At 35.4% G+C, this 25,813-nt stretch overlaps 1 protein-coding gene across 3 annotated transcripts in view; it reads left to right on the forward strand.

Moving 5' to 3' along the window:
• Positions 1 to 25,813, forward strand: part of COL4A5 (collagen type IV alpha 5 chain) — a 236,354-nt gene that overhangs the window by 142,078 nt on the left and 68,463 nt on the right. For all 3 annotated transcript variants that reach the window (XM_042974017.1, XM_042974018.1, XM_042974019.1), the window contains exons 19-29: positions 320 to 452; positions 5,397 to 5,570; positions 5,867 to 5,950; positions 11,779 to 11,871; positions 13,489 to 13,559; positions 13,859 to 14,050; positions 14,751 to 14,919; positions 17,632 to 17,724; positions 17,817 to 17,921; positions 18,931 to 19,028; positions 20,259 to 20,409. In XM_042974017.1, coding sequence (XP_042829951.1) covers positions 320 to 452; positions 5,397 to 5,570; positions 5,867 to 5,950; positions 11,779 to 11,871; positions 13,489 to 13,559; positions 13,859 to 14,050; positions 14,751 to 14,919; positions 17,632 to 17,724; positions 17,817 to 17,921; positions 18,931 to 19,028; positions 20,259 to 20,409 — 1,363 coding nt within the window. The remainder of the gene's footprint in view (positions 1 to 319; positions 453 to 5,396; positions 5,571 to 5,866; positions 5,951 to 11,778; positions 11,872 to 13,488; positions 13,560 to 13,858; positions 14,051 to 14,750; positions 14,920 to 17,631; positions 17,725 to 17,816; positions 17,922 to 18,930; positions 19,029 to 20,258; positions 20,410 to 25,813) is intronic.

Below are 25,813 nucleotides of genomic sequence, written 5' to 3' on the forward strand. Positions count from 1 at the left end.
AGTAAATAATTATCAAGCTTAGGTAATTGGAATGAATTGAATGTGATTAGAGACATAAAAAATAATTCTAGCTCTGTAATCTTGGGCTGGGGTTCAGGAGGGTGGCAATATTATTACTGGTATTAAGCAGTTTCTAATCAGTTGAAGGAAAGGAGTGATGAGGAATGTGACCCATAATCTGTGTGGTAGTCTTAATAGTTTTGCATCCAAGAGCTCTGTGAAATGATGGGATTGTAATCATAAATAGCTTCTAGGTTATTTTTAGGAGAACAAGTCTCTTCCTCTTTGAATTCCTTTATTTTTTTCTTTCATAATAAAGGTAATCCCTAGGCCTGGGACTGGCGTAACTGTGGGAGAAAAAGGAAGCATTGGGTTACCTGGCTTGCCTGGAGAAAAAGGAGAGCGAGGATTTCCTGGAATACAGGGTCCACCTGGCCTCCCTGGACCTCCAGGTAAAAGAGACTGTACTTAATGCTCTTGTGTTTACAGCACCCTTACTAATCCCCATGTCCAGTATTATCATATTAGTTCCAAGGTGAGCATGGCAGTAAAAGACATGAGTATTTTCTAATTGACAGAAACTTCTCAACTCTTACTATAACCTGTCTCACCAAATTTCTCACTTGTACTTAAAAGAGAAAAAAGACCAAGTCAGATGGATAGTTCCCTTTTACCCTAAAAATACCATTTCCACTTTTTATTATTAATAAATTACACCCAATGATTCTGTGATCCAAAAATTATTCGTTGCATTTTTTTATGCTGCTATGGAAGGGAATGCTATTCTAATAATGCCTAGTTTTATAAGATTTCCTGCATAAAAATAGTAAACTATCCACTTAGAAGGCCAGAAATATCTGCTTAGAAATCCCCATGGTGATTTGGTGTGAAATAAAATTTGGGGGCTCAATACTAACTGTTATATCATTCCCTTGTTGAAGATAAACAACATAGTACAGCATTTCTAAATTGGCCAGCCTGAGCACCACCCTTGCCTAGCATGTTTATTTGGATGTTCTCTGAAATGAAGTGATAGTATGGATTTATGTAAAATTTGAGGAAGCATCTGGTATAGTACCTGACACACATGTATGTTTAATAAATTATTATTCCCCACCCTTCAAAAATTTGGCTAATGAAATATTAACATAATGAGATGAGTGACAATCCATGATCCTCCCAAGGAAAAAGAATAAATGTGGGTCTCATTTAATTCTAAGTATACACTTTGGATTTCCAATTTCAAGATAGTGGACTAAACACATACTGTGTCTAGAAAATTCAGATAAGGAATTCTCCCAGGATGCAGCAAAAACGTTATAGAATTAGATCATATGAAAGAAAAATTAAGAGACATAGGTATAAATTTAGAAGTTCTAGAATTTACATGCAGTTGAAAGGGGAGAGAATGGGACAAGGGGTAATATTTGAAAAATTAATGACTGAGAACTTCTACTTATTTGAAAGAAAACATGAGTCTCTTTGAAACAGCTTATGAATTACCAAGCAAGAGTGAAATAAGAATAATACAAAAATACATAATGACACATTGTTTGGACACTTTAGAATTTAAGGATAAAAAGAAATCCTTAACAACTATATGAGGGAAAAGCAGATGACCAACAAAGCAATAAGAGTCAGAGGAAGATAATGGAGTCAAAGGAAGATAATTTTCAATGTTATAAAGAAAATAACTATGAGTTTGGAATTCTGTATTATATCAAACTATCATCCTAATGTGAACATGTGATACTTAGAAAGTTTACCACCTCCAGAACTTCTCTAAAATGGATATTGGACAGTTTAGTCTAAGAAGGAAGAAATTAATTCAGGATGAAGTTGGGGGTGGGGATGGGTAAGATGCAAGAACCAGTGGTTAGGAAAGATACTGGTAAAATATATGAGGTCTAAGTAAGTATTGATCAAAAAAATAATAGAGGTATTTTAAGTAACAAAATGGAACGATAACTATATACATTATTAACATAGGATGTAAGGGTGCAGAGAGAGTAAGAGGAAATCAATCATAAGGTTTTTTTGTCTTATTAGAGAAAGAGAATACTAATATTATTAACTCTGTAAGGTTTTAGAAAAATATAAGTTTAAATACATAGGCTAAAATTTTAGTAACCACTAGAGAAAATGTAAATAAAATGCATGGCTTACACATCCTTTGAGGAAAGAAAATAACCAAAAAACTTGATCTACATAATACAAGTTAGAATTGGAACAAAACAGACATGAACTGTGGTAAATAGAAAATAAAATATAAGATGACAAGAAGAAGTTAAAAATAAATCAGTAACTCCAATAAATGTGAAAGGACTAAGCATTGATTAAAAGACAAAAACTAAAATAAAATTGAAATAAAAATATATACTGTGCATAACAAGCCTATATAAATTAAAAGGACATAAAAAATTTTAAATACAGCAGTTGAAAGATATTAGGCAAGTGATATCAAAAAGAAAGGTGGTTTAACAATTCTAATATAGTATGAAATAGAATTCAAGAAATACATTAAAAAGACATTTCATATGGATAGATAGACAAATTAAACCACAATGATGTAAAAGTCATGAAACCATGCATCTGAAAATACAGCTTTGAATATATAAAGTGAAAACTGAAAAACTACAAGTGATAAGTTGGTAAATCCCTAACATACCAAGGATGTGTAAAATAAATCAGGGTATAAATGATTTGAGTAAGACAATTAAACTGTGTATGTGGGAAAGAGAAAAGCTGTGTGCAGCAGAGAATATACATTATTTTCAAACTTACATGAAACATTTATAGAAATTTATTCAATCAGAAAAAAATCTTTTAAAATTATACACAAGCCATGCTCCGTGACCACAGTGAAATGAAGTTAGAAATTAACAACAGAAAGCACCAAATTTCTTTACATTTGTATATTAAAATGCACATTTGTAAATAACTCGAGAGGTAAAGAGGAAACAGAAATGGAAATGACAGTCTACTGAATGCTAAACTAACTTATATCAAAACTTATTAAACATAGCCAAAATGGTATCCTTAATTTATCACAAAATTAAAGATACTAAAAGTAAATGAGCTACTTTGAAAAAATTATAAGAAATAACATAAACATAAAAAAATTAGGAAAAACTTGATAAAGATAAAAATAAGAATAAACTGTGATCAAGAGAAAAGCAAGTGAAGGCACAAATAAAATCAGTAAAGAAAATATTATTACCATAAATACAATTATTTTTTTTAATTATAAGAAAACTGTAAAACTATATCAATATATTGGAAATTCTAAATGAAATACGCATTCCTCAGGAAACAAAAAACATAAATGGCTAAAGTTTTCCTGAGAAAGTAAAAAAACTAAGTAGATTAATTACCATGGAAAATTTGGAAATGTTAAAATTTCCACAAAAAGGCACTGGTTTTATGAGTGGTTATACAGCTTTGTGAATGAATTCTACTAAATTGTTGGGTGGGAAATTCTGATATTTTACAAACTTTTTCAGAACATATTTTTAAAAAAAGACCTTTAATTTAAAAGCATTGATGCCAAGTGACCAGGGAGATAACACTAGTAATAAATATAATTCAGTTTCATTTATGAACATAGAAGCAACAATACTAAATAAAATATTAGCAGATCAATTCAGAAGTATATTAAGATTGCAAGGATGGCTTAACATTTCTATTATTGACTACACTGACAGATTAAAAGAGAATAGGCAATATTTGCAAAGAAAGCAGTCAATAAAATTCAGTATCCATTCATTTTTAAAGGGTAAAGAAGTTATTGAACTAAGTTTAAAAGGGAACTTGATGAAGCTATCTGCTTCATACAGGAAGTACAGGACTGTACAGGAAATGTCATATTTTTGTGGTGAAACATCAGGAACATTCTCACTCAAGTCAAAAATAAGATACACATACTCAGAGTCGCCTATACTGTTTATCCTTATACTGGAGTGCCCAGCCAATTCACTACAAGTCTGGTGTAAGGATGGAACAAAACCCACAATTTTAGTTATTTACAAACCCTATTATAATCTACCCAGAAAGCCTAAAAGAATCAAATGACAAATTACCAGAATTTAGAATGTTTGCAAGGTGGGCAGATATGCTAGTTGCATACTTAAATAATTTGTCTTCCTCTTCACCAATGAAAAGTTGAAAATGTAAGAGAAAAAAATCCAGTTAACAATAGTAATAGCAATAAAATTCACAGTACTAATCAAATTAACCCATGAATAAACTCAAGAGAAGATGCGTATGCCTTTTTTTCAGAATTCTGTAAAATTTCTTAATATAAGAACTCAATATTATAAACAGTTGATTCTCCAAAATTTAGTCTTTAAATTCAAAGTAATCTCATTCAAACTTCCGCTGTTTTTTTAAAAAATGAAACTGACAAGTTGATTCTAAAATGCATTTAGAAGATAAATTTATAAGTCTAATAAAGATTTTTTTTTAATGTTTATTTTTCAGAGAGAGACAGAGGCTCGAGTAGGGGAGGAGCAGAGAGAGAGTTAGTTCATTTAAACAGTTAAACAGTGGGGCACCTGGGTGGCTCAGCCAGTTAAGCCTCTGACTTCAGCTCAGGTCATGATCTCATGGTCCGTGGGCTCGAGACCCAAGTCAGGCTCCCTTTCTCTGTCGAAAGTCTGACACTTACCCGACAGAGCCACCCGAGTGTTCCAGGATGGTTTTTAAAAAGGACAAAGATGGGCATATTTTTCTTACCCGTTTTGAAAACAGTTTTCAAATTATTTATAATTATAATAATTACTTTCATTATTATAAAAATATGTTTGTGGTTCAGGAATAGACATTGCAACAGAAGAATGTCCAGAAATAGAGCCATGTATACATGAGAACTTTGAGATGCCTCTTTTTCTCTTTCTAATGGTTTTCTAGTATTTCTTAGATTAAAAGATCATAGCATCAAAGAGTGGGTAGAGGGTTATTAGTACATTTCCAAAAGTAGTAAAGCTACACTAAATTATTCTTTCTTACTTTCAAACTGGTACTTACATTATTTAAAACTTTTCATGTGGGGCGCCTGGGTGGCTCAGTCGGTTAAGCATCTGACTCTTTGTTTCGGCTCAGGTCGTGCTCTCACGGTTTGTGGGTTCAACCCCAACATTGGGCTCTACACTGACAGTGCAGAGCCTGCTTGGGATTCTGTCTCCCTCCCTCTCTGCCTCTCTCTATCTCAAAAATAAATAAATAAACATTAAAAAAATCTTTTCATGCTTTCTTCAGATATTGATTCTCATAGAAAAAACAACATAACTGCATTATACATTAAAGGAAGATCTTATCATTACTTATGTCTCATTGAGAACTAAAGTAATATCTCCAAAATAAGATCATTTTATCACTTTAATTGTTTTTTATCTTAGGGACTGCAGTTATGGGTCCTCCTGGCCCCCCTGGCTTTCCTGGAGAAAGGGGCCAGAAAGGTGATGAAGGTCCACCTGGACTTTCTATTCCTGGATCTCCTGGACTTGATGGACAGCCTGGGGCTCCTGGACTTCCAGGGCCTCCTGGCCCTCCTGGCCCTCAAATCCCTCCTAGTAAGATATACTTTTCTCCTAAATTCTTTTGTTTTTGTTTTGTTTTCATTTGTAAGTGAATCCAACTGAAGGTTGGCATTATTCTACTGCTGCCTCTACTTTTGATTTTTGGTGATTCTTTGATGTTTAAATTTTCACTTCAAATCATCACCAGTATTATATCTTCCTTTTGCTTATAGGTCCTTGCATTACCACGGAGAAGTAACTGAAAATATTTTTTTACCCTATCAGGATTTCTTTTTGTTTAGCCTTCTGAATATTTCACAAGTAGCTTGTTATCCTTCATCTTATCTCAGGTGATGAGATATGTGAAGCAGGCCCTCCAGGCCCTCCAGGATCTCCAGGTGATAGAGGACTCCAAGGAGAACAAGGAGTGAAAGGTTTGATCCCAATAGTCATTCCTTCATTCTTTCAGATCATCGGCAAAATCCCCTGTATCCTCCACTCTACCTCAGCTACTCATTCCCAGGGTCTTACCCCAAGACCATCTCCTTACCAATAGTGCACACCTCTGTAATCTTGATCTCATGAGTCCCATTTCCTGACCACTATCTCCTGGCTAGCTCACTACCTGTAATAACCTGACTCCAATATCACTTCAGCCACACTGATACCTTCCAACTTTGACTATCCCTCAACCTTTTCATGTCCTTTCTTCCCTCTTCACCTAGGTAAAATTACATGATCCATCATTGTAAACAATCCCATGCATAAATCTTGGCCTCCATTGCCCTCCTCTCACTTCATTGTACTAACTTGGAACAAAAACCTAGTTTTGGTAATTCCAAATTACCACGTCTTCCGAGCCTACACCTTCTCTTCTCTCTTCAAATTTTTAACACTTTCTCTTCCGTTCTCATTTTAGTGTTCTGACCTTGCTTCCTTTTTCATTGACCAATTGAAGCAGTAAGAGAATTCTCACAGATTACTACTACCACATTTACCCACCACATTACTTGCATCTGTGCACGTATATTCTTCCTTCCTGCCTATTAATTACTGTTACTGCTCCTATCTAAAGCCAGTTCTTCTATTTGTACAATAGATTCCATTCCCCCTTGTTTTCCCAAGGATTTCATTCCAGAAATTCCTGCCTCTCCCACATCATCAATTTTTCCCTTTTACTGGATCATTCTCAGCAGCACACAAATACACCTTTCTTTTCACTTATCTAAAAAATAACTTATCATAATCCTACTTCCCCTGCCAGATACTGCTCTATTCCTCTGCTCCCATTTGCAACAAAACTCCTTCAGAATTTTCTATTCGCTGTCTGTGGATACTTTTCTCTCATTTTCTTTTAAGCATACTTCAGTCAAGATTTTGCTCCCCTAATCCACTACTCCATAGATGCTGTTTTTGTCAAAGTCACCAGCAGTCTGTACCCTGTTAATCCAGATACCAAATCTCAGTCTTTTTTCCCCACCATTTTTAAATACTTTCCTCACTTGGTTTTCAGTATATTACATGTCCTGAGTTTCTTCATTCTTCATACCTCCTTGGAATATTAATAATATATATTAGATGTAGAGATAGAGAGAAAATATATATATATATATATCTTTCTGTAAATGTATCTATATAATCTCCCATATAACTACCATCTAAGTCAAAATAGGGGTGCCTGGGTGGCTTGGTCGATTAAGCATCCAACTTCGGCTCAGGTCATTATCTCACGGTCCATGAGTTCAAGCCCCACATCAGGCTGTGTGCTGACAGCTCAGAGCCTGGAGCCTGTCTCAGATTCTGTGTCTCCTTCTCTCTCTGACCCTCCCCCATTCATGCTCTGTCTCTCGCTGTCTCAAAAATAAATAAACGTTAAAAAAATTTTTTTTAAATCAAAATATAGAACTTTTCCAGGACTCTTGTGCCCCCTAGTCAACACTCCCAAAGGTAACCACTCTTTTTTTTTTTAATTTAATTTAATTTTATTTTTTTTCAATATATGAAATTTATTGTCAAATTGGTTTCCATACAACACCCAGTGCTCATCCCAAAAGGTGCCCTCCTCAATACCCATCACCCACCCTCCCCTCCCTCCCACCCCCCATCAACCCTCAGTTTGTTCTCAGTTTTTAACAGTCTCTTATGCTTTGGCTCTCTCCCACTCTAACCTCTTTTTTTTTTTTTTCCTTCCCCTCCCCCATGGGTTTCTGTTAAGTTTCTCAGGATCCACATAAGAGTGAAACCATATGGTATCTGTCTTTCTCTGTATGGCTTATTTCACTTAGCATCACACTCTCCAGTTCCATCCACGTTGCTACAAAAGGCCATATTTCATTCTTTCTCATTGCCACGTAGTATTCCATTGTGTATATAAACCACAATTTCTTTATCCATTCATCAGTTGATGGACATTTAGGCTCTTTCCGTAATTTGGCTATTGTTGAGAGTGCTGCTATAAACATAGGGGTACAAGTGCCCCTATGCATCAGTACTCCTGTATCCCTTGGGTAAATTCCTAGCAGTGCTATTGCCGGGTCATAGGGTAGGTCTATTTTTAATTTTCTGAGGAACCTCCACACTGCTTTCCAGAGCGGCTGCACCAATTTGCATTCCCACCAACAGTGCAAGAGGGTTCCCGTTTCTCCACATCCTCGCCAGCATCTATAGTCTCCTGATTTGTTCATTTTGGCCACTCTGACTGGCGTGAGGTGATATCTGAGTGTGGTTTTGATTTGTATTTCCCTGATAAGGAGCGACGTTGAACATCTTTTCATGTGCCTGTTGGCCATCCGGATGTCTTCTTTAGAGAAGTGTCTATTCATGTTTTCTGCCCATTTCTTCACTGGGTTATTTGTTTTTCGGGTGTGGAGTTTGGTGAGCTCTTTATAGATTTTGGATACAAGCCCTTTGTCCGATATGTCATTTGCAAATATCTTTTCCCATTCTGTTGGTTGCCTTTTAGTTTTGTTGGTTGTTTCCTTTGCTGTGCAGAAGCTTTTTATCTTCATAAGGTCCCAGTAATTCACTTTTGCTTTTAATTCCCTTGCCTTTGGGGATGTGTCGAGTAAGAGATTGGTACGGCTGAGGTCAGAGAGGTCTTTTCCTGCTTTCTCCTCTAGGGTTTTGATGGTTTCCTGTCTCACATTCAGGTCCTTTATCCATTTTGAATTTATTTTTGTGAATGGTGTGAGAAAGTGGTCTAGTTTCAATCTTCTGCATGTTGCTGTCCAGTTCTCCCAGCACCATTTGTTAAAGAGACTGTCTTTTTTCCATTGGATGTTCTTTCCTGCTTTGTCAAAGATGAGTTGGCCATACGTTTGTGGGTCTAGTTCTGGGGTTTCTATTCTATTCCATTGGTCTATGTGTCTGTTTTTGTGCCAATACCATGCTGTCTTGATGATGACAGCTTTGTAGTAGAGGCGAAAGTCTGGGATTGTGATGCCTCCTGCTTTGGTCTTCTTCAAAATTACTTTGGCTATTCGGGGCCTTTTGTGGTTCCATATGAATTTTAGGATTGCTTGTTCTAGCTTCGAGAAGAATGCTGGTGCAATTTTGATTGGGATTGCATTGAATGTGTAGATAGCTTTGGGTAGTATTGACATTTTGACAATATTTATTCTTCCAATCCATGAGCAGGGAATGTCTTTCCATTTCTTTATATCTTCTTCAATTACCTTCATAAGCTTTCTATAGTTTTCAGCATACAGATCTTGTACATCTTTGGTTCGATTTATTCCTAGGTATTTTATGCTGCTTGGTGCAATTGTGAATGGGATCAGTTTCTTTATTTGTCTTTCTGTTGCTTCATTATTAGTGTATTAGAATGCAACTGATTTCTGTACATTGATTTTGTATCCTACCACTCTTTTATCCTATATCACTCATCAGTTTGCCTAATCTTGAACTTTGTATAAATGGAATCATATAGCATGGGCTCTTTTGTGTCTGGTTCTTTTGCTCAATATTCTATCTGTAGGATATGCCTATATTTTTGTTTGTAGCAATATTTTTTTACTGCTCTTTGGTATTCATTGTATGAAAATATCTAAATATTTATTCTACTGTTAATGAACATTTGGTCTAGGGCTATCACGAATAAAGCTGCTATGAACATTCTTATACATGTATTTTGTAGGACATAAGCATCCACTTGTGTTGCGTATTACCTGGGAATGGAATTGCTGGTTTTAGGGTAGGTGCAGGGTTTTTTTTCCCATAAATGTCACCAAACCATTTTTCCAGAGTGGTTTTAGTTTCCAGTTCCCTGATGGCTTACTGATGCTGAGCCTCTTTTCTTATAGTTTGTATATTCTTTCTATAAAATGCCTGTCTTTTCCTATTTTTAATTGGGTTGTTGAATGTATGTATCACAACTATCTTCCCCCATGTTGTGACTTGCTTTTTTACTCGTTGTTTTTTTTTAGTAGAAGTTATTAAAAAAAAGAAATCCAATCATTAGTATCCTCTTTTTTGGTTAGTGTTGTTTATGTTGTTTTAGAAATCTTTGCTTATCCTAAGGACCTGATGATATTTGGTCTAGGGCTATCAGGAATAAAGCTGCTATGAACATTCTTATACATATATTTTGTAGGACATAAGCATCCACTTCTGTTGTGTGTTTTTTTCCTAGAAGCTTTATCATTTTGACTTTTATATTTTGATCTTTGACCTGTCTTCAAGTAATTTTTGTGTATAGTTTGAAGCTGGCATCAGAGTTTTTTCCCCATATAGATATCCAATTGATTCAGTACTGTAATACAAAAGACCATCATTTTCTCCACTCAAATGCATTAACACTTGTGTTGTAAATTTTATGACAGTATACGTCATAAAATGAGTCTGTTTGTGACCTCTCTATTTGGTTCACTGTTCTATTTGTTTCTCTTTGCACCAGTGTTAGCTTAAATTATTGTAGTTTTATGGTAAGTTTTGGCTTACTTTGCATTTCCATACGTATTTTAAATTTATATACCCAACTTTTAATTTTGGAATTCCCCCAGTATTTTAGTCCTTCTTCCTCTTCTGTATTTGAACTCAGTCTCATGATTTTAAATACCACCTATTTGCCAGTGGCTTTCAGATTTGTCTCCTGTCCAGATATAAGTCTTTTCCTCTAGATTAGTATATGCAACTATTTATTCAACATTTTGAACCAGATATCTTGATCAAGGTAAAGTCCTCATCTCTGCTAACTCCTCCCCCATAATTTTAGCACTCATATCTTCCCTTTTTTAAGTGCAGGCCACATCTTTTGCTTGGGCTAAAACCCTTGGAGTCATCTCTGATTCTCTTCTTTTTTGTATTCCATATATGTTCCATGAGAAAATCTAATTGGCTCTACTTTCAGATATACCCAGAATCTAGCCAATTCTCATCATCTTCATTGCTATCACTCTAGGATGAGCTGTCATGTCTCCTAGATCATTGCAGCAGTAGCCACTTAAATGGTTACCCTATTTTCATCATTGCACTTTGTTTCTATTCTTAATATAGCAGCCAGAGACAGACATCATTTTAAAACTTGAGTCATACCATCTTGTTTTTCTGTTTAAATTTTTCTACTAGACTTTTATTTCACTCACAGTAAAAGCCAGTCTTTATGGGGGCCTATGTGACATTTTATAATATCCACTCATTATAATCTGTAAATTGTCTGACCTGCTTCCCCTTCTTCACTGTACTCCAGCATTCTGGTCTTCTGAGTATTTCTTTTATATGCCAAACATGGCTATTCTTTCTCCCTGGAGTGCTCTGCATTCATTAGGCACATGCCAGATCCTTTAAGCTTTTTATTATATATCATCTTCTTGTTTGACCACCCAATTAAAATTGCAACCTGCCACCCATCCCTACCATGTCCAATCGCATTTACCCAGGTGTATTTTTTTCTATAAACATAACATGTTTTGATATATATGTATATGTGTTAATAATTTATTACCTTCATTGTTTATTATCCCTTTCTACTGGTAGAATGTGAGCACCATGAAGGCATGAATTTTTGTCTTTTTTTTGTTTGTTTTGCCTGTTTTGTTCTGTCTGTTTTGTTTACCAGTATACCACAGACACCTAGAGCAGTACTCAGCAAATAATAGGTACTCAGCAAATATTTACCAAATGAATTGATTCTAGATATAGGCTTCTCTAAACTACACTGTTGGGTAGGAATGTTGTCCCTTGGTACAAACTTCTTTAGAACCTATCAAAGAAGGTAGATGTATCCCTTTGAGTAAAATTTGTTTTTCATTATGCTTCTCTCTAGGTGACAAAGGTGATACCTGCTTCAACTGTATTGGAACTGGTATTTCAGGGCCTCCAGGTCAACCTGGTCTGCCAGGTCTTCCAGGTCCTCCAGGTAAACATTCTGCCTCAGGACAACCTTTTAAAAATATTACTTGGCTAGATTTTAGTGAGCTCATAGTTTTATAATGATGCCAGTTTCTCAGTTGATAGCAACTCACTCATATCCACAAATAATTGAATATGAAATGCCTCTATCTGCTATGAAGTAGATTATTCTCTTGTTTCTAATATCTGAAGCTACCAATATCTTTTATTAAAGCATTTTGACAATATTATTCCAAGAAAAATATCTTCCCTGTTTTCCATATGGTGAGGAAAATAACTCATACAGAGTCAGACTTCTCTCTTCCAAAAAGCTGGGGAAAAAGTTCATAATGCCTGGCCCCTGAGTATAGTTTCCAGTGGCATAGCTTCTAGTCTTCGCGGATGGATCACATGTTGTCATTAAGGGATGGGGCTTCTGCGGTAGTTTGGCAACCAACTGCCAATATTCCTCTTTCTATATATAACTCTTCCTTCCCTGTTTCCAATCAAAATTATGTTTGATATCCATCAGACCAACAACTCTCACTCAACTGCCTCTTGGGATATCCCAATACTATACTTTCTTGAAATTACACATTATGTTTGTGTAAGGGCTGAGAGAAGATGCCAGATCTCTTACCTTTCTGTCTAGTATGTCTGCCAAAGAAACCAATTTATTTAGCACTTGGAAATAGATTTTGAGCAGGTCTTATAGCTGCCACTGGAAGTTAATAATCTAGGCTTGTACCTCTGGTCTAGTGTTTTTCAAACCTGGGAGGACATCAGAATCACCTGGAGGGCTTGTTAAAACCAGATTGCTGGGTCCCACACCCAAAGTTTCTGATTCAGTGGATCTGGGGTGGTGGCCCAAGAATTAGCATTTCTAAACAGTACCTAAGGGATCCTGATACAGCTGATCTAGGGACCCATTTTGGGACCACTGCTTTAGTAGTATTTCCTCTAGTCTTTGAGCACCAAATGTTTCTCTTAATCCAAATTTATGAAGTGATGAAGCAAATGAAGAACTCGAAAGGAACTGGGGAAATTGTTTAGATCAGAACAAAGAAAGATATGCAGACTGTGTCCTTATCTCTTTCTCCCCTTAGCAATAAGATGGTTACAGGGGCCTTAGCATCTCTGTGCATTAGCAATTGGTAGCTGTGAGTTCTGAGAAGCTTTGTAGTTGGAAATACCTAAGGATACAATATCGTATGTAACATGAAAGATCAGATTCATGTAAAAGAAAGGATGATTTGCTCATTTTTTAATATTTATTTATTTTTGAGAGAGAAAGAGAGCGTGCATACAAATGGGGGAGGGGCACAGAGAGAGGGAGACAGAGAATCCGAAGCACGCTTCACCTTGTCAGCGCAAAGCCAGATATGGGGCTCGAACCCACAAACCATGAGATATGACCTGAGCCGAAGTCAGAAGCTCAACTGACTGAGCCAACCAGGTGCCCCTGATTTGCCCATTTTAAGAGGATAGCATAAGAAAATTAAACTGTGACTTGTTAAATGCAATTGAATGGGGTTCTTATTTTAAAATTTGATTTGCTGATTTTTATATGAGCTTTGTCAGGGGCTCAGGGTCAAATTTCACATTATTATGTGTGTGTGTGTGTGTGTGTGTGTGTGTGTATTAGGATCTCTTGGTTTCCCTGGACAGAAGGGAGAAAAAGGACATGCTGGTCCAACCGGTCCCAAAGGATTAACAGTAAGTTTTGAGTATATTATGGCACAACAACAAAAAAAGTGGAAGAAATCCAGTTACACTTTGTTTTTCACTTTTGGATATATATAATAAAAGAAATTTAGTGTTTCTATTAATTTGTGTTGTTTTTTATTCCTTGAGTCTCCCTGACTCACATGCCTCACTTTGTTCATAGCTTTGCATATACTAAATGTTACTGGGTGGGTTGATGTGATGAACTGGAGACAGAAAAGTATTAGAAAAAAAAGAAACTGATTTTTTTCTCTTCTTCTTTTCTCTTTCTTTCTTTTTTCTTCCCTCAGGGCATACCAGGAGCTCCAGGTCCTCCAGGCTTTCCTGGATCTAAAGGTGAACCTGGTGACATCCTCACTTTTCCAGGAATGAAGGGTGACAAAGGAGAGATGGGTTCCCCTGGAGTCCCCGGGCTTCCTGGTTTACCCGGTACCCCTGGACAGGATGGACTACCAGGGCTTCCTGGCCCCAAAGGAGAACCTGTGAGTTGGTTTGATAGTCTTGGTTCTGTGATGCCAAAATGTTATTTAGGGTTGTTTCCCAGGATGGTCCTGGTGCTAAGATGAACACCGAGTTAGTGCTTAAAAGAATGTGACTATATATAGTAATGGTACATTGTTATTGACTATGTAGTGTTTCTTTACCACTCTTTTCTCTCAGTTGTTTTATAAATTCCTGCTTCTTAACCCATTACTATATTGAGTAATATTGGCTACAAATAGGTGGGCAGGAGGTTAGGATGCCTGTGGGTCAATGGGAGGTTCCCCTTCTCTTATACTACAAATCTTTGTCTAGGTTTATTTAGATCTGAGAACAGAAGTCGAATTTGGTTTTATATATAGTAAGCTTAGAGATTACTGTGAGTAGATGGCCATGTGTTAGCTAGACTATAAACTTCTTGACTTATTACTAGACTGTAAGCTTTATGAAGGCAAAGATTTTTGTCTATTTTTGTTCTTTGCTGTATCACCAGCCCCTGATACATAGTATGAGTTAAAAAAAAAATTTGTTGAAGGAATTAAAGACTAAGTGGAATGATCACACATACCATCCCATAATAACACACACTTTTACAACTTTTAAGAACTATTTATGGCTGTATCATTTCTCCAGTTGTATTCAGTAATACCAGCATACCAACCTATATCTGTATGTTTCTTTATTAAATTTTTCCCTTTTCAGGGTGGAATTGCTTTTAAAGGTGAAAGAGGCCCCCCTGGGAATCCAGGCTTGCCAGGTCTCCCAGGGAATAGGGGGCCTATGGGCCCTGTGGGTTTTGGCCCTCCAGGCCCAGTAGGTGAAAAAGGCAATCAAGGTGTGGCAGGAAATCCAGGCCAGCCAGGAATACCAGGTGAGTTTACTATTGTTGTTTCATTTTTAATTTGGTGCTTAAAAGCAGAAATGTATTGGGGTGCCTGGGTGGCTCAGTCAATTAAGTGTCCAACTTTAGCTCAGGTCCTCCTCTCTCAGTTTGTGGGTTCGAGCTCTGTGTCAGGCTCTGTGGTGACAGCTAAGAGCCTGGAGCCTGCTTCAGATTCTGTGTATCCCTCTCTCTCTCTGCCCCTCCCCTGCTCATGCTCTGTCTCTCTCTCTGTCACTCAAAATAAATAAACATTTAAAAAAATTTTTAAAGCAGAAATGTATTATCTTTTGGCCACTCTTGGCTTCCTTTCATGAGAGATGTGTTTCCCTGGCCATTTATATTTGGGTTTTTCAGAGCTCGTTAGCAAGGGAGCACATTGTGTGTGTTTTTTCTAAAGAGGAGGAGGTTTCCTCTTTAAAGTTCTTCTGACAGTCTTCATTGTTGTTGTTGTTTGTTGTTTTTAAATACATGGTACATAAAGTTTAACAAATAATTATAATGGAATTACATGTGTACCTACCACACATGTCAAAAAACAGAACATTGCCATCATCCTAGAAATGTCCATCCTTCTCTCTCTGTCCTTTCCTGATCATAATCCCCTTGCATTTCTCCTAAGGTAACCAGTGTCCTGACTTTTGCACAGTTTCCTTCCATTTGCCCCCTAGTTTTATCACCTAGATATGGATCCCTAAACAAAGTACTTTAATTATGCTTCTTTTTGAACTTCTTAATAATGGAATCCTAGGGTAAGTATTCTTTATATTAACTTTGTGTATAGCTGTAATACATTCATTTTCATTGCTGTATAGTATCCCATTGTGTGTGTGTGTGTGTGTGTGTGTCTCAGTTGATTTATCCATTCTGTTGTTGATGGACATTTGGATTATTTATACTTCTGGCCTACAATGAATAATGCTTCTGTGTACATCCTTGTGTGTGTGTGTGTGTGTGTGTGTGTGTGTGTGTGTATACATATACATATGTATATATATACATATACATATGTATATATACATGTACATATATATATATTCATTCTGGTAAATATGTGCATGTACTTCTATGAGGCTAGAGTCAGTAAACTACAGCACATGGTTCAAATCTGGCCCATTGCTTGTCATTAATGAGACTTTTAGTTGAGCACATCTGCACACATTCACTATTATCTGTGGTTGCTTTTGTATTACTACCATAGACTCAACATTTTGCAGAGTTGAATAGTTGCTACTGAGATCATATGGCCCACTAGCTGGCCCTTACCAGAAAAATTTTGCCAATCCCTGGGTTAGGGTATATCTTTAAGATGAGCATTCTCAAGGCATAGAATAAATCCATCTTCAGCTCTACTAGATAATTCTAAACTATGTCCAAAGCAATTGTACCAATTTCACCAGCAGTATTGGAGATTTCTTACTGTTCTACATTCTCATAAATATGTTCTATTGTCAGACTTTTTGCATGTTTTCAGTCTGCTGAGTTTGATATATCTCATGACAGTTTCATTTTACATTTCTCTGTTTACATTAAAGTTTAGCACCTTGTCATATGCTTATTGACTGTTTCAATATCCATTTGTGAAATTCCTATTCAAGTAGTTTTTTTCTTTTACCATTTTTTTCTACTGGATTGTTTCTCTTTCTTACTGATTTAGCTTTTTTTTTATGTTTTTTTTTTTAATTTTGAAAGAGAAAGAGCACGAGCTGGAGTGGGGGCGGTAGAGAGGTAGACACAGAATCTGTAGCAGGCTCCAGGCTGTGAGCTGTCAGCACAGAGCCCGACATGGGGCTCGAACTCACCAGCCGTAAGATCAGGACCTGAACCAAAGTTGGACGCTTAACCAGTTGAGCTACCCAGGTGCCCCTGGGGTTTTTCAAATATATGTATTCTGTGTGTTAGTTGTTTGTTATCTGTTCTGCAAAATTTTTGCTCTCTGTGGCTTGCCATTTTCACTCTCTGTATGGTGTCCTTAATCAACAGAAGTAAATTTGAATGTAGTCAAATGTATCAATTTTTTCTCTCCTGGTTAGTGCTTTTTATGTCATGTTGTAGAGATCCATCGTTGTCCTGAGACTATTTCAAGTCATTATTTTAATTAATGAGAAGTAGGTGTATTTGGACTTTGCACACATAAAACCTCAATGTACCATTAATTAGCCAAAAAGCATATTTCTTGTTTACTGCAGTTCAAATTTGTTAGGCTCTTTCAACCTACATTTAAAAATATTTTTATAGATGCTGTCTTCAATCCTGGAAACTCTTAAAGCTGTCATCTACTTTTTCTTTTAGAAATTTTATACTTCTGTTTGGTATATTCCTTGAATATATGATATGTGGTTATTTTTCTTGTGGGTTTTTGTTACTGTGCATTTAAAAAAGATTATAGATACTTCTCTTTTTTGTTTTTAAATTTTTTTTTAACGTTTATTTATTTTTGAGACAGAGAGAGACAGAGCACGAGCAGGGGAGGGGCAGAGAGAGAGGGAGACACAGAATCTGAAACAGGCTCCAGGCTCTGAGCTGTCAGCACAGAGCCCGACGTGGGGCTCGAACTCACGGACCATGAGATCATGACCTGAGCCGAAGTCGGATGCTCAACCGACCGAGCCACCCAGGCGCCCCTCTTTTTTGTTTTTAATGAAAGGAGACCTTTAGTCAAGTGAACACTTCTCATTCACATTGATTCCCTCTTGTTCTTAGGTCCTAAAGGTGATCCAGGTCAGACCATAACCCAACCCGGGAAGCCTGGTCTGCCTGGTAACCCAGGAAGAGATGGTGAAGTAGGTCTTCCAGGTATGTGAGGAATTTATTTGGTCATGTCTTTAACACTTACTGGCTTCTTTCTCTGAAAGTATCCCTTGCAAAAAACTGCTATTTATCCATAGGTGACCCTGGACTTCCTGGCCAGCCAGGCTTGCCAGGAATACCTGGTAGCAAAGGAGAACCAGGTATCCCTGGAATTGGGCTTCCTGGACCACCTGGTCCCAAAGGTATGTAGGACTGGGCAGCAGGCAGGCTATTTCAACTGGTCAGTATTACATTATTCTTTGATATAATTCCCTCAACAAGTAAAATATATTAATTGTACCTCTTTTCTATGTACCATAAGTAATGTAAATGAAAAGTCACAGCATGTATGCACTATAATTTTATTGTCTTTATCTAAAACAGTCTAGACAAGAAAATATCTAAATCATATATATACAAAAATTATATATAAGCTTTAAAAATTACAGAATTATTGTCTTTTTTTGTTCACCATTGTATTTTCAGGGCTAGAAAAGTTTCTGGAACATAGTAAGCACTCAGTAGATAATTGGTTGAATGAATGGGTTGTATTAAACGGAAAACATATTTATTACACATATGTATCCAAGTAATGTTTTATCTTAATCATGTTTTCTTGATTTACTGAAATTTTTTAGGGCTGTTGTTTCAGTTCTGCCTTATTCCTCACAGAATTTATTCTCATGAATGACAAGCATGCACATTGGTGTGAGAACGGTCTTTAAACATGTCCTTACTCATTTATTCTAAGTGACTTTGAAAGAGATTTGGCTTTATGTGTATATATTTGTGTAATATTTGTAATTGTTTTTAAATCGTTTCCAGAATAATATGGTAGGCCTTTTAGCATACTATATCCAGATATAAGCAGAATAAAAGTTTTTCTGCATTTTTGTGTGGTAGTCATTCCTTACGTTTAGTTCTATCTCATTAGTAATACCTCTCATTTTACTTTAGAAGAATGTATCTTCCACACAAATTAGCTCTGTATGAAAATGGTAGGACCATAAGGTGATTGAGAGGGAATATCCGATATTTGTAAGGCTTGATTCTGAGTAGTCATGTAGAATGTCATTGTAGTTTTAACATCTCACTGTAGTCACTAAGCATGATTAGACAGGGTAAAAGTGTGGGTTTGGGAGTTTGGATATCTTTCTTAAAGTGTCTTCTCTTTGGAGATTAAAAATTAAAAAATGACTCATCATTTCACAGGTTTTCCTGGAATTCCAGGACCTCCAGGAGCACCTGGGACACCTGGAAGAATTGGTCTAGAAGGCCCTTCTGGGCCACCAGGCTTTCCAGGACCAAAGGTCTGGGACATTTAATTTATTCTTTCTCCTTTTCCTATTTCTCCTGTTAGCCTTAGCTCTCTATTTTGATATAGACATTATTATCCCAAGTCTTCACTATATAAAGTTAGCTGATTATATTTTAATTTAAAAATATTTAACCCAAAACAGTCTTTAATAGTCCAGGAGGTCATATTTAAAGCAAACAAAAAGTTTCTGTTTTAGAGTGACAGGTTATTTGATGAGATGAAATTAGATGAGAGAATACAATCATCAGCTCCCTCTGTACTTCTCTATAGTATGACCATACCATTTCATCTCTATCCATGCCTATGTGATGATTGGCTGAATATCATGTCAGGAACTTCCCATACTGTTTCCCAGTCCCAATTCCATCCCACAGAGATAATGCAAGCCACTGCTATTAGCGTAGTAATATAACAACAACAACAACAACAACAACAACAACAACTGTTTGAGTTATTTTCCATTCTTTTTATTACTATTTCTTAGCTAATCTAAAATTTTCCTTAGTCAGCCTTCAGCAAACTACTATGGTATATAATTACCCTGACTGTTCCTGAATTTTCTTTTATTTAATTAATTTAAACTTTTTGTGTTTTCATCATTACTATTTTTTTCCATGGGAAGAACAATTGACCATAACCCCAGTTCTAATGAGAAACCTCTTCTCTATTGTTTAATTGTTCTTATTTTATTACGTACCTCTCAAATGAACACAAAAGTAAAAAGAGTGATACAATGAACATTCATATATCCACTTCTCAGTTTCCAAATTATCAGGATTTTATCATATTTACTTCATCTATTCTTTTTTTTTGACAAAGTATTTTAACTCCTCTCAAAATCGTGTTGTTTCACCTATAAATACTTCAGTATTCTTCTCTAAGTAAATGGACATTTCAAAAAAAAAACACAATGTCATTATCATACTTAGTCAAATTTAAAATAATTATCTAATAGTCTGTAATCCCATTTCTTCACTTGAGTTCTTTAATCTCATTCTCTCTTTATCTTTCTTGTCCTGAAACCAAATCATTTTATTTCTCATCCTTCTAGATGGTCTCTCCAATACACCAATTATTTTTCATTTAATTGTCCTCCTCCCTCCCCCCCATAGGGAAAAATGGTATTACCTTGTATTTTCTGCTTTAAATTCTCCATGGTAAACAATAAACACCAAGAAAATCATGGGAGTTTTTGTTGTGTTTTCTCATGTGTGTGCTTAAGGGAGAACCAGGACTTGGGCTACCTGGGCCACCTGGGCCCCCAGGACTCCCAGGTTTCAAAGGAACACTTGGTCCAAAAGGGGATCGTGGTTTCCCAGGACCTCCAGGTCCTCCAGGGCATGCTGGCTTGGATGGGCTTCCTGGACCAAAAGGTATAGAAGTTATTATTACTTCTCAATTTGCGTTTAACTTTTATAGAAATTGAAACTTTTGGAAAAGTTTATGGGTGATAAATCCAATTAGCTGAAAGCCTATGCTACCACTCTGTCACTGCTCTTTTTCATCTACCATTGGTGTTTTGGCGTTTTATTTCATTGAATAGGTGATACAATCATATATGCATAAAAGTGGCACTGAGAAGTCTTCCTTTTACCCCATCTCCATCCACTCTGTTTTACCCATTTTGAGTTATTTATCCTTCTAGTGTTCCTTCATACAAACACAAGCCAGTAAAAATATATATTTTTCTACCTTTCTCAAAAAGTAGAGTATATCTTTTGACTTTTTGCACGTTACTTATTTTACTTAATTTTATATCCTAGAGATCGCTTCATGTCATTGCATCGAGATCTTGATTTTTAAGAAACAGCTACCTAGTATTAAATTGCTTGGATATACCATAATTTATTCTACCAGTTGCTAGTCACTAGATTGGGTTTTTGGCAATCTTTTCTTATTAGAAATAATATCACAGTGAATTGTCTTGCATACATGTTATTTTATTATATATGTACAGGTGTAATAGTAGAACAGACTAATGAAAATAGATTTTCCGAATTAAAGGCTAAATGCATCTCTAGATATTGTCAGATTCTTCTCCATGTGCACCGTATCAGCAGTGTATGAGTGTAGTTGTTTCTCCACAGCCTTGGTAAGTTAGTATATTGACAAACTCTTTAATTTTTGCAAATTTGATAGAAGTAGTTATCAGTATAGTTTTCTAAACGTTTTATTGGTGAAAATTTTCAAACACACAGGAAATTAAAACAATGGTTCAGTGAAAACTCCTATATCCACCATCGAGATTCTACAATTAACATTTTATCTCTGCCAACATTATATGTTTTTAAAATTTCATATAAACAGCAAAGTAGGAAAAATTTTTTAGTGACTACTATATATGCATTATTGATAATTCTATCATCAACGTTTTACTATACATGATTTGTCACATATTAATCCATCCCTTTATCCATTAACTTATTTTTTGATGCATTTCAAAGTCAATTTTACAATTTAGGGAGTGCACTTCTCCCTAAATAGTTTAGCATGTGTATTATAATTACAGTTCTATGGTTGCTAATCTTTTTGACATACAATTCAATGAGATGCACATATCTTAAGGAGATATTTGCTGGATTTTGACAAATGCATATACCTGAGTAACCAAACCCCTATCAAAATATAATCCCAGAAATTTCCCTTTTGCCCCTTTCCTCAGTCTCTACACCAGTATCCACAGTGACAACTATACTGTAATGGTTTTTCTTCATTGTAAATTAATTCTACCTGTTGTAGAACTCCATATGGAATAGCACAGTGGGTATCTTCTTTGTAAGGCTTCTTTCACTCTGAATATTGTTTTTGAGATCTATTTATGTTGTGTTTGGTGAGAGTTTTTATTCTTATTTTTTTATTATTAAGCATTTAATTGTACAAATATACCAAAGTTTGTTTATCCATTCTGTGTTGATGGACACCTGGACTGTGTCAAGTTTTTGACTATTATGAGTGGATCTGTTAAGAACGTTCTTTTATAAGTCTTTTTTGTGGATTTGTGCTTTAATTTTTCTTTGGGAGAATACCTAAGAGTAAAATTGTTGGGTCATAAGGTAAGTATATGTTAGTTGTATGAGAAGCTACTAGACCTTTTTCCAAAACAGTTGTACCATTTTAAATTCACATCAATATGGTATGAAAGTTTTAATTTTTCCACATTCTCTCCAACATTTGGTGTTATCAGTCTTTTTAATTTTGAATTTTGGTAAGTGTGTTGGTAACATATTTTGGTTTTAGTTTGCATCTCCCTGATGACTAATGAGGTTGAACTCTTTTACATGTATTGGTGGATTATTTACACATTCATATATTTTCCCCATTTTAAAATATGGATTGTTTCTATTTATATGTTAAATTGGAAGTGATCTTTATATATTCTGCATACTGTTCCTTTGTTCAATATATGTTTATGAGTATTTTATCCTGATCTGGTTTGCCTATCCTTTTTTTATAAGTGTATTTTAATGAATAAAAGTTTTAGTTTTATTGATGTTTCATTTATCTATTTTTATATAATTATTTTCTGTGTTTTGTCTAAGAAACCTTTCCTTTCCCAAAGTTTCAAAGATATTCTGTTTTATTTTATAAATTTTATAATTTTAGCTTTTATGTTTAAGACTATCATTCATTCCAGATAATTTTATTCAACATCATTTGTTCAAAATATCTCCCTTCCCGTTTGATTACTTTGACATCTGTGTCAAAAATCAGATGGCTATATATGTGTAGGTCTGTTTTGTGCTGTTAATTCTACTTATCTATTTTACTATCCTTAAGTCATTACCAACTGTTTCTATTACAGTAGCTTTATAATAGACTTGATGTCAGGTAATGTAATCCTCCAATTTTGTTCTTTTTAAAATTTTTCTTTGAATATACTAGATCCTTTGCCTTTACTCTCAGGGTAGTTTAAATTTGTATGTCCATTATTATGAATAAAATTGAACATCTTTTCATATGCTTAAGGGTCATACATACTTTTCCTGTGAACTGGTCATGTACTTTGCTTATTTCTCCATTGATTTCCTCTACCCACTTGATTCTGATTCCCCTAATTATATACAGAAATAGAATTAGCCTACATGGTTTGGCAATTGCTTTTTCCTTACTGGTTTGCAAGGAATGGGGCTCTCCTGGTCAATATTTTGGCTTCCAGAGAATAATCTGAGCAACTCTATACTCCCGAAACATGTTGGATTATTTCCCATTAAAGCAATATGACAGCACAGCCCAATTTATCCAGCCTATATTCTACCAGCAAAAGCCCCAAACTAGCCCAATACTAATTCTTCTTAGATAAAGCTCTTTTAAAAATACCTATCTGTGTTCATGTAAACACTTCTGGCCACCTGTAAACTGTAACACTCAAAGTTACACATAGTGTTCCCCACCAATTATCTACCCTAGCTGAGACATGTGACTCCAAAAATTGCAGATAGAGACATTCCAAATGATAAGCGATGTGGCAGTCTCCATATGGGATTTACTCACTCATGATACTTTTGTTTATTAAAATATCCTTGAGACGGGTTAGGAAGAAATGGGTTGAAGACTATTTTAAGCATCAGTGTCTTAACAGGCATTTATTTTCCTAATCTTTGAAAGTAAATATAGGATCCCCATATCCTAATAAGAATCATTCTGAAATATTAAAACTCCAGTACAGTTCCTATGTCGCTAGAAGAAAAAGAAGTTGGGATTTTCTGCCATAGAATTCTTTCATTCCTCAAACATTATGTTTTTATTCTGTGCCAGATACTATTTGAGTCACTAGAAACACAAAAGCATAGAGTCTTCTCTGTGACTACTATAAGAAAATCTACATGGTTTCACTGTGATAGTGGTTATTTTATCTGGAACCTTTATGAATATGTATTGCTAATGTTTTGGGTCAGTAAACCACTGTCAGAACTCAATAAGCAAATCATAATAAAAGTTCACCTATCAGATACGCTTATTCCAGTAGTTGGGTATTAGAACCTAGTAATCTCTTCTAATAGGAGATTTGCACTTTCAAAGCAAAATGGTAACCAATAATAAATTAATTAGGCTAATACCCATCAGGAAAGAACTATATGAGGATGAAAATGTGCTTAAGACTCAACATTAGAAAAAGAAAGACTCAGCATTAGAATCATCTTAAAAAGGTAAAAAAAGATGACTTTGGAAACATTCAGTTTGGCTCATATGTTACTTTTGTTCAGGGCCTCATCCAAGATGCCTTGGGAGGCTTCATAAGGGAGGTGACACTTGAGCTGTATCCTTAGGAAAGGATGTTCCAGGTAGCAGGAATAACATCCAAAAGTATTGTAACAAATAGAATGGTATAGAAATGGAAATATTGAAATAAATACAAATAAAATGTAATTTGCAAAAAATATATATCATATCTAGAAATTAATAAAATAAAGTATGCCTAATGTATTTGTGGAAGAAATTAAAACTATTATTAACAAACTTGAAAAAAGGTAAAATTAACTGGTTGATAAATCATATGTGTGCATCGGAAGGCTCAGTGATGTCAACTCTTTCCAAATTTGTCTAAATATAATGCATTTTCAATGAGAATTCAAATAGGACTTTTTTGGAAGCACTTGACATAACTAATTCTGAAACTTAACATTTACCAAACATTTACTAAAATATATTACAATATAATTGTAATTATACCATTGTGAACCAGTGCTGGAACAGACCAGTAGACCAATATGATAGAAAGAGTTTAGAAACATGTATATACGGAACACATACATACACACATACTTATGTATATATAGCAACTTGATATATCACAGAAATATCCTCAGTCAGTAGGGAAAGAATAGATTCTTTAAAGTTGGTATTGAGTAAGTGGTCTCAACTAAAGAAATTTCTGATACACAGTATGTTAAAAAAAAGAATGAAATAATAATTATGAAAAGTACAATTTTCAAAGGATGAGAAATGTGGAAGACAGAAAAAGATAGATTTCTGTGGCACCTTAAGATCATACAATTTTGGCAGCTCTTTTTAATAAAGAGAATACAAAATTACAAATAGAAAATTGGGATACTGTAATGCCCAACATCAGGTGGTCTTCAGTCCAGCTAGGCTTGTCATACTCATTCAACTACCATAGGCCATACTTTGCATCAGCTTCATGTAGAATACAAGGATAGGATGTACAGTGTTCTAAGCAGAGCAGTGTTAGGAGTTTCCCTTGTGCATAACTCCTCAACATTAACATTTATAGAATATTCCACCCCACAAGAGCACGAAACAGATTCTTTTAAAGTGCACATGGTGGGCACCGGGGTGGCTCAGTTGGTTAAATGTCTTACTCTGGTTTTGGCTCAGGTCATGATCTCAATGGTTCGTGGGTTTGAGCCCCATGTCGGGCTTCATGCCGACAGTGCAGAGCCTGCTTGGGATTATCTCTCTCCTCTCTCTGCCCCTCTTTTGCTCGCATGCTCTCTCTCTCTCTCTCTCTCTCTCTGTCTCTCAAATTAAATAGATAAATGTAAAACAATAAAGTACACATGGAAAATTCATCATGATCAATGATAATCTAGGCCTTAAAACAAACTTTGGAAAATTCAAAATATTGAAATTATGTAGTATAGTCTTTTAGCATACTGTGTTTAACAAGAAATCAGTAATAGAAAGCTATCTGGGTAAATCTTGACATGTTTGGAAAATAACCAAAGCACTTTTAAATAACTCATAAATCAAAAGGGAAATCACTGTGAAAACTAGAAAGTATTTTAATTTAATAAAAATGAAAGTAAAACATATCAA

This window comes from Panthera tigris, chromosome X (genome assembly GCF_018350195.1).
Source record: "Panthera tigris isolate Pti1 chromosome X, P.tigris_Pti1_mat1.1, whole genome shotgun sequence".
Lineage (NCBI taxonomy): Eukaryota > Metazoa > Chordata > Mammalia > Carnivora > Felidae > Panthera > Panthera tigris.